The following is a 10410-nucleotide window of genomic DNA, read 5'->3' as shown; positions in this document are numbered from 1 at the left end:
TGTGTCATTTCCTCGTGTGTTTTAATATTCTACGTATTATTAATGAATTTTATTGCTCATTTTGCACACATAAACATTAATTCAATAAAAAAGACATTCAGTAATAAACAATAATGAATCTTTTGTACATAAGAGAAATGACGCTGTTTACACGATTATGCACGTCGTCTGCACGTTGGCGGGCCGTTCAAACCCGTCGAAATTCAAGTTTCCGCCGTCAAAATTTTTATTTATTTTTTTGTGTTCCAATAAAATACGTTAAGAATTAAAAACTCGCGAAATTTGAGAAGCTACTATACGACATTTAACCCTTCAATATGTCTTCAAAGAGACCATGATGCAGAGAAAGTGGTGCTAGTGCTTCCAAGCATAAGCACAAGTCACTATCTATCCAGGAAAAGGGTGAATTTCCATGGTCCGGCAATTTCCATGGTCCGGCACCGGTCAGGTCCCGAGGTTGCCGGACTAGAGAGGTACAACCTGTAGTATGTACAGTCAATAAAAAAAAATCTGCACCCCTGGGTCTGATGGCCTTTGTAATGATCACTGACTGAGGCCATGTTCATTTGATAAGGTTGGTACTTCTGAGTGTGTGATGCACTGTGTAACCAATATAATGTATTCTGTATATCAAATATAATTAATACAGAGAAATTAACAGGAATACATATACAACCCATCTTGTTCAGAGTTCTTTGTCTAATGTGTCTTGTATAACACCATAAAAGTGCAGTGAATTTTTTGCTGACTGTACATATACTCCCACAAGCACAAACACATTCAAGCAATTTTAACACATGAGCATCTATCAAATCCTCAAACCCCCAAACTTTATTTGTGCCATTTTTGATGTCATCACCAGAAAGCCTTTGAAGTTATATGCACACTCCTGCCACAAGACCTTGCAAACTGTATTTCTGGTACTGGTTATGAGTTCATCCCACAGATTTCAGTTGGTAGGGAGGATGCAGTAATTGTGCCATAACTCCCAAACAGACTGTTAGTCGAGTCTGTCAGTAGCTCCAAGCAAATGAGGTAATGTCTACCTCAAACAATACACTTAAAATATTGCTCACACTCTATGATCCATTGGTTCATAAAGGATGTGGTGTTGGGTGGTAAAGACATGATGTGGATATTATAGATGAGGTAATTATATGCATAGGACAACCCAGAGCACTATCAGAGAGTATGCCAGGTAGCGACGTGTCCAAATATTACAAATTTTTAAGTAATTATTAGATGTTTTAATTGCCTGTATGTTGGCCTGGCGAGTTAATGCTAGGCATTCACATACCTAGGTATAAGTTAGGAGTCGCATTCTGGATTGAACAAAAATAGTTCACTAAGCAGTCTTGAAAAAGTTATGCTGTTATCTAGGCTTTTTATTGGCTCACTAGTGAACATGGTGGCTAAAATCCTTTAAAGCCTAAGGATTCTGGGATTACTACATAAAGGCTATAAAAAGAGACATCTTAACAAAGCAAGCTCCAACTGTGTTCTGGTGGCATTCTTACAGTGCATGGTGTGCGAGATTTATTTCCATACTGCATTACACACATGAAAGAAGGAGAGTGCGATGCACAAACCTTAGCTAAGCATAATTGGATAATAAAGGTAAAGCACATACCACTAAGTGCAATTTCTAGTTCTTGTGAATTAAGTATCAATGAGGAAGACCTTATTACAAGAGCCACTTGACTTAGTAATGTATGCTAGTAACAATTAAAGTTGAGGAAAAATGCATCATATGTACTGCCCTTTCCATCTTTAAGACTGCATACTGATAACCATTTTATCACATTATGATACTCACCATTGGAGGATTTGCTTTCCAGCATTGTACGCTGATATTTCCCAGTATTCAAATCTTTAAGGACGGCTAAGAGTTCCTGAACTCGGGCAGTAAAACCAGCTAATCTTGTCAGCTCCCTGCCAGCTAAAACAAGTCGTCCTATTGCCTCAGCCAATTTCACAAGCATTCGTCCACTTTTGTAGTAATCCTGGAAATACAAAAACAAACAAAATAGTGCATTCATCCTGAGATCCTAGTACAGGTATACTGTACTGTATATCCATAATGGAACTCTCTATAACCATTAAGTCCATGGGGTAAAATCTCCCAAGCCCCACCTTGAGTAGTTGGGATATAAAAATTTTAAATAAAACAATCAGAGTATTCTTTATTTTCATACCAGATTCCATGAAGCTACCCACTGGCAAGATTGTCCTCTAAAAAAAGAAAGAAAGGTAAAGAGTATAGTCATGCAAAATTTAGATGTCAAACTCATGGGAAGGAGCCACTTTACGGAACTCCGTGTATTTCCTTAACTGCCTTTCAAGAAAGGCCCAAAATATACCATACAGGAAACACCTTTGTGTCTCTACCATATAGGAAACTCTTTCGATCTCTACCATATTGCTGAAAGCTTAGTGAAGACTGCAGAAACTACAATGAGATCAATCAAATGACTCCCATAAAGCTTCATCTTCCATTAATCAACATAAGGAATTTTAACATTCAGTTTTGTGAGGTCCAAAACTACTCAGGCCCAACAGTTGAATTCCATTTTACTCTTCATTCCAGCCATATAATCCCACAGGGAATCTAAGTTCCTCCTGTTCAGGACCAGTAGAAAACTGGTTCCATATACAATCTCTCCTCGACTTACGACAGAGTTCTGTCCCGACGACCAGGTCATAAGTCGAAAAGGCAAAAATAATACATAGAAATTCTAAAATGGGTGTTTCTTTTTCTTCTCAGCACCAAGGGAACTCAATCTTTTACACTTGCCAGCCATTTTAAAGGGAATTACAAATGAAAATTTTGTCAGTACACAGCGCGATCACTAACGTCAGGACTCGAAAATACCTAATGTGAAAAATATTTTATATGACCATGGCCGTCGTCTATCCGGGTTGTCGTAAGTCGAATATGTGTAAGTCGAGGAGAGACTGTAGTCAACTTTTACATCCCTGGAAGGATTCCAATATGGTCAACCATCATAGATAAGTACATTTTAAACTCAAAAAGAGTACCTGTATATTATACAGTATTACCCCGCTTTACACGGTTTCGTGAAGTATAATTTTTTTTTTTTTTTCTTTATTTAGCTCATAAAATTCATACAAACTACCCGGCCAGAATATAATTTACATTGCTGGAATTCTTACAATATGATGATCATTTTGAATATAAACATCATGGATTTTGCATTAGACATACAAATTTTAGATCTACTGTAATAATTTGGTTTACACAATGCAAATATTTTATCGTTTGTGCAAAATATATGAAGTTTACATTCAAAATATTCCCTGACCTGCAAGGAATCTAGAAATGTCAATTATATTATCCTAACTTTAGTCTGGGTTATTATTTATTACTAAAAATTTAAATATACTATTTTCTCCCAATCGCTTCTCTGGTAGGGAGGGAAGGTGGGGTGTGGGGGTTAGAAAGGGAGGGCGGGCGGAGGTGGGGTATTTTGATTGACAGATAGTGTCCTTGAAGAATATTTCTTTGTTTATTTACTGAAGATATTTGTTTTAGCTCATAAAATTCATACAAATTACCCGGCCAGAATATAATTTACATTGCTGGAATTCTTACAATATGATGATCATTTTGAATATAAACATCATGGATTTTGCATTAGACATACAAATTTTAGTTCTAATGTAATAATTTGGTTTACACAAAGCAAATATTTTATCTTTTGTGCAAAATATATGAAGTTTACATTCAAAATATTCCCTGACCTGCAAGGAATCCAGAAATGTCAATTATATTATCCTAACTTTAGTCTGAGGTATTATTTATTACTAAACGTTAAAATCTAGTGGTTTCACCCAAACATTTCTCAGAGAGGTAGGAGCTAGTGAGCTGGGAAGAGGGGGGGGGGGGATTTGAGTCCATTATTTGAATGGACATTAACCTGGCGACTGTATTTCTCTTAAATATTAATTGTGTGAGCATACCATCATAAAATTTAGATGTTATTTTTACTACAACATAGGTATTGTGTCGGAAAAAGTGGAGTTTGGGGGTCGGGCCAGTCTCTATTGGAATTAATCCCATATGTTCTGTTGTTCACTTTACGAGGTTTTCACTTTCCGAGGCACCCTGTGGGTTCAATTGACCGTGTAAATCGTGTAAATCAGGGTACTACTGTATGCCGATTTGATGATTCCCAGGGTGAGATACAAAGTGTGAACTTCTGACTTGAAATTTCTTGGGATTTTATATTGGACAACTTCCTCCCAATGAAATAAAATATCCTCTTCTTGTGTTGAGCCAGATCCCTACACTCTACCTATTATCATCTTATGAAAGATAAACTGATCTATGCACTGGGATATTATACAGCTGTGGAATTGGGTAGTGCTACTTTGGTAATTAACTTGTTAAGTAACCTGCAACATAGGTCATTAAGTAAAATAATTTGCAATATAAATCTTTTATATCTATAAAACCATTACCTGGGACTGTATGGCTGTACGGTATTCTATATGCAAGTGTATAAAGTGACATAGGAATATTTAGCTGTCCATAATGCTGGAACAGATGGTTAGCAGCTCCACTCTATGTGACTACAGTTGTACCCCACTTAACGCGGTCAATTGAACCCAGAGGGTCCCGCGTTAAGTGAAATCCGCGTTAAGTGAACAACAGAACATATGGGATTAATTCCAATAGAAACCGGCCCGACCCCCAAACTCCACTTTTTGAAGGCACATACCTATGTTGTAGTAAAAATAACATCTTAATTTTATGATGGTACATGCACACAATTAATACTTAAGAGAAATAGAGAAATACAGTCGCTAAGTTAATGTCCATTCAAATAATGGACTCAACTCACTCCCCCTCTCACACTACACTGCCGGCTCTTCCCTCTCTGAGAAATTTTTGGGGGAAAACCACTAAATTTTAATAAATAATACCTCAAACTAAAGTTAGGATAATACAATTGACATTGCTGGATTCCTTGTAAGACCAGGAATATTTTGAATATAAATGTCATATATTTTGCACAAAAGATAACATAGTTAATTTGAGAAAAAATTTTATCTAAAATTTGTATGTCTAATGCAAAAATATGATGTTTATATTCAAAATGATCATCAAATTATAAGAATTCCAGCAATGTAAATTATATTCAGACTGGATAATTTGTATGAATTTTATGAGCTAAAACAAATATCTTCAGTTAATAAAAAAAAAAATAATCTTCACGACACTATCTGTCAATCAAAGTACCCCACCTTGCCTCCCCCCCTCTTCCAACCGCGCGGTCAGTCCCAACCCTCCCCCCCACCCCCCACCAATCCTCCCTTCCAGAGTTTTTAACATTTAGTATTAAATAATACCTCAGATTAAAGTTAGGATAATATAATTGACATTGCTGGATTCCTTGTAAGACCAGGAATATTTTGAATATAAATGTCATATATTTTGCACAAAAGATAACAGTTAATTAGAGAAAATTTTTTATCTAAAAATTGTATGTTTAATGCAAAATATATGTTGTTTATATTCAAAATGATCACCAAATTATAAGAATTCCAGCAATGTAAATTATATTCTGACCGGGTAATTTGTATGAATTTTATGAGCTAAAACAAATATCTTCAGTTAATAAAAAAAAAAATAATTCTTCACGGGGTAACAGATGGTCTGTCGGTCCCTCCCTCCCCCCAACCCCCCACCAACTGTCCCAAGGAGATGTGTGGGATAACCACTAAATTTTAATAAATAATACCTCAAACTAAAGTTAGGATAATATAATTGACATTGCTGGATTCCTTGTAAGACCAGGAATATTTTGAATATAAATGTCATATATTTTGCACAAAAGATAACATAGTTACCTAGAGAAAAATTTTTATCTAAAAATTGTATGTTTAATGCAAAATATATGATGTTTATATTCAAAATGATCACCAAATTATAAGAATTCCAGCAATGTAAATTATATTCTGGCCGGGTAATTTGTATGAATTTTATGAGCTAAAACAGGCAGTCAGGCAGGGTGGCGGGTGGGGCAAATCTAAAAATAGCGTCTCGAGCCGGACACTCACCGCGTATATGTGGAAAAAATCCTTGTTAAGTGAAAGTTCAGCTCTGGCGAGGCACCGCGTATATGATAAAACGCGTTAAGTGAAACCGCGTTAGGCGGGGTAATACTGTACATGAATGGATCTGAAGTGATGATCCTAATGTCATTATCTTGAAGGCAATGTCAATCATATGAGTGCACCAGACATTATGAGCTTTTGTTTGGCAACAAAAATCTTCAGCCTTCTCCTTTTTTTGGATGCCTTCATATCATGGCTATCTTTATGGAATCCAGATGAAGTTTAGGGTAATCTAATTTTCTAGTTAAAAGATTTTTATATCCCTGGACCCTGGGAATTAAAACCCCTCGGTGCCTCGCCAGAACCGAACTTTCACTTTCCGCGGTTCATCTACCCATATACGCGTGAAGTATAATTTTTTTTTTTATTTAGCTCATAAAATTCATACACATTACCCGGCCAGAATATAATTTACATTGCTGGAATTCTTACAATTTGATGATCATTTTGAATATAAACATCATAGATATTGCATTAGACATACAAATTTTAGATCTAATGTTTACTCTGAGTAAATATGTTATCTTTTGTGCAAAATAAATGACATTTATATTCAAAATATTCCTGGTCTTACAAGGAATCCAGCAATGTCAATTATATTATCCTAACTTTAGTCTGAGGTATTATTTGTTACTAAAAGTTAAAATTAGTTTTTTCACCCAACATTTCTCTGGTAGGGAGGGAAGGTGGGGGTGGGGGGGGAGGGTTGGGACCGACCGACCATCTGGCGTGGTTGGAAGAGGGGGGGAGGCAAGTTGGGGTACTTTGATTGACAGATAGTGTCGTGAAGAATATTTTTTTTTTTATTAACTGAAGATATTTGTTTTAGCTCATAAAATTCATACAAATTACTGGACCAGAATATAATTTACATTGCTGGAATTCATACAATATGATGATCATTTTGAATATAAACATCATGGATTTTGCATTAGACATACAAATTTTAGATCTAATGTAATAATTTGGTTTACCGTATATCTCAGCTTATAAGACGGAATTTGAACATTAAAAAAATCTGCCCAAAGTTAGGGGGTCGTCTAAACCACCAAGTATAAAATTCTTACCTCTTAAATATTGTGGTTTAGTGTGTACGGAGTGGTGATGGAAACATCGTAAGCCACTCACAAGGTCTTACCACTAATTATTTTATACTGAAACTTACGTTTGGCAAGCTGGATTCAAATTAAGATTACCGGTATATTAAAATAATAAAAATGTATTATAAACCTGTCTAACATACCGTAAAAGAGAATTATACCCCTGTAATAAACACAGCTATCATCACACACCCCTCCCCACGCCCCCCCCATTTGCCAGTGAGGAGACAAGAAAGGGAAAGTGACCGCGAGATTGGGCTATTTTTAGCCGTGGAGGTGGTCAGTAATGCATATCGGTATATTTACTGATAATAATACTTCTCCTATAAATAATTAATTTAAAATTTATTTTTTTACAAGGAATATTCAGTAAATGACTGCATTAATTCTTGAAACTACTGACAGTTAAATACAGACGCTTAAGTGACGTCACTAGTGTTTACACTACACCAGCTGGTAACATTTGATGCCATTACTTGAAGTGAATTGGCCTTATTTTAAGTAACTAACCATAAATAAATACAAAAAGTAAAAAAAGATCAAAAGTGAGAAATAATATACTGTATGTATGTTGTGTTGTCAAAGTTAGAGGAACAATTCAAACTGCAATTGTGTGTAAATGAGGCAGAAAGTCAGGTCAGCGCTGAACCTGGGACTTGGTCACAATTTTCGTGATGCCATATGGCAGCAGGGTCTACCATTAGACAACGCATTATGCTTCCAATATCTTCCCAGGCGGTAGTATCTACCTGTTTGGTAGCTGCCTACTACCTACACAATTTTTAGTAATATTACTTTGATACATGATAAATTAGACAAAGAAAATAAACATCAAATTTAATTACCAAGACGCTTCCCATTGGCAGCTGTAAGAAGAGGGGGAGATGGGCTATTTATAGCCCTTCTTTGTGTCTGAAGTGACCAGTACCCTAATGCACCATAAATAATTCATTTAACATTTATTTTTTGTACATATATTTTGTTGTGTATATATATAACAGATAGACCCCGACTTACGACGGGTTAGGGACTAAATCCAGGTCAGAAAGTCCGATATGGTCGTAAGTCCCTATATAGATAAAAAATATAAATAAAAAAAAATAAAAAATAAATAAATAAATAAATAATCTACAATGATATACAGTACAGTAAAAGTAATGAATAATGAGGAATGGATACAGCAAGAAAGTAATAAATAATAAGGAATGGTTACAGTGACTGAGCACTTACCTTTTAATGTAGTCAGTTGAATGCACATTGGGGCCCCATAATTTTCTAATTATACATGGAGACTACGTTAACTGGAAACGTTTCGGTATAGAAAAATGGTCATTTGAAGAAGAAAAAAAATAATAATAATAATAATAATAAAAAAATCTGAGGCGGTCAGAAGTCCTGACGGGTCGTAAGTCGGGTATATATATATATATATATATATATATATATATATATATATATATATATATATATATATATATATATATATATATATATATATATATATATATATATATATATATATATATATATATATATATATATATATATATATATATATATATATATATATATATATATATATATATATGCATGTATGCATGTATGTACAATCCAAAAGGATGATGGATTAGTTGGAAGTGTATCCGAAAAGAAAAACAAATATTTACTTTATACGTTACGTCAATGTTTGGCAACTATAGTTTCCATCACGACAATATTCTCATTAGGCTGGTCGGAGAGTGAAGGCCTGCTCACTACATTGAATATTATTTATCACTACGCCACAAAGAGTACATTACAAATCATACTAGCATAAAACACACTGAGTGAAGCTCTATAATTATCGCAATATTAAGTAACACTAACCACCGATTTTGAAGCATAACTCACGGGACAAAAACATATGGGGATTGGTGGTCACACTGGACGGTGCGAGGAGGGTGAGGCGGGCGGTGAGGCGAGTTATGTAGGGGAGGAGCCGAGGCGGTTGATCGGGTCAGGCCGGGGCTTTGCGGGGCGGGGCACGGAACGGCGGGCGGGGCAGGGCAGGGCGGGGCAGGATGGAGGAAGGGTAAGGAGGGTGAGGTGGGGATTAGGACAGGGAGGAGGATGTAGGTTAAAAGGCATGTTAAGTTATAACAGTTAGTACAGACACCGCTTTCATCACTGAAACACAATTTCTACGCTCAACACTGACCAACAATCAAACTGCACTTGGGCTACTGAGAATGTCACAGATCGCGGGGACACTGAGAAATCACGTTACACTGAACATATGTATGTATGTATGTATGTATGTATGTATGTATGTATGTATGTATGTATGTATATATATATATATATATATATATATATATATATATATATATATATATATATATATATATATATATATATATATATATATATATATATATATATATATATATATATATATATATATATATATATATATACAGTGAGTTCTGCTATAATGAACGGATCCTACTACTAATATCCTATAACTAACGGCTTTTACCTATAAAATTGAGAATGCTATAACTAACTAAACTCCTACAATGAACATTATTTAAATTTTTTTTTTTTCAATTTATTGTTTTTTATTACAAATACTAATGATATTCTTTATTTCAGGGTTTAGATGCATATTTATGCACTTTTTTACAATTTTACAATTTTATATTATATTTTTCAGTGTTAAGTGGTTGTATTTGGGGCCTGGAACGGATTAATCCTATACTAATCTAATGCTATAACGAACAAGGTTCAGAACCAATTAGATTCGTTATAGCATTACCCACTGTATATATATATATATATATATATATATATATATATATATATATATATATATATATATATATATATATATATATATATATATATATATATATATATATATATATATATATATATATATATATATATATATATATATATATATATATATATATATATATATATAGTTTTACTCGCCTAACGGTTTCACTAACGTTAAGATATACGCTGGTGCCTCTTAGCAAGCTGAACTTTCACTTAACGCGATTTTTTTCCACATATACGGTGAGTGTCCGAGACGCTATTTTTAGATTTGCCCCACTCACCAACCCTGCCTGACTGCCTGTTTTAGCTCATAAAATTCATACAAATTACCAGGCCAGAATATAAT

The 10410-nt window shown here is 34.5% G+C and overlaps 1 protein-coding gene across 1 annotated transcript in view; it reads right to left on the bottom strand.

Moving 5' to 3' along the window:
- Window positions 1-1700: 1700 nt before the first annotated feature.
- Window positions 1701-10410, bottom strand: part of LOC121875060 (ATP-binding cassette sub-family D member 3-like) — a 14484-nt gene continuing 5774 nt past the window's right edge. Inside the window, exon 2 of the mRNA XM_042379408.1 lies at window positions 1701-2003. Within this exon, the coding sequence (XP_042235342.1) occupies window positions 1716-2003 (288 nt within the window). The 3' untranslated portion in view covers window positions 1701-1715. The remainder of the gene's footprint in view (window positions 2004-10410) is intronic.

The sequence above is a fragment of the Homarus americanus genome, unplaced genomic scaffold (assembly GCF_018991925.1).
Source record: "Homarus americanus isolate GMGI-L3 unplaced genomic scaffold, GMGI_Hamer_2.0 scaffold40476, whole genome shotgun sequence".
In the NCBI taxonomy this organism is placed as follows: Eukaryota; Metazoa; Arthropoda; class Malacostraca; order Decapoda; family Nephropidae; genus Homarus; species Homarus americanus.
Note: the sequence above shows the minus strand (reverse complement) of the source record. Positions and strands in the feature narration are given on the sequence as shown.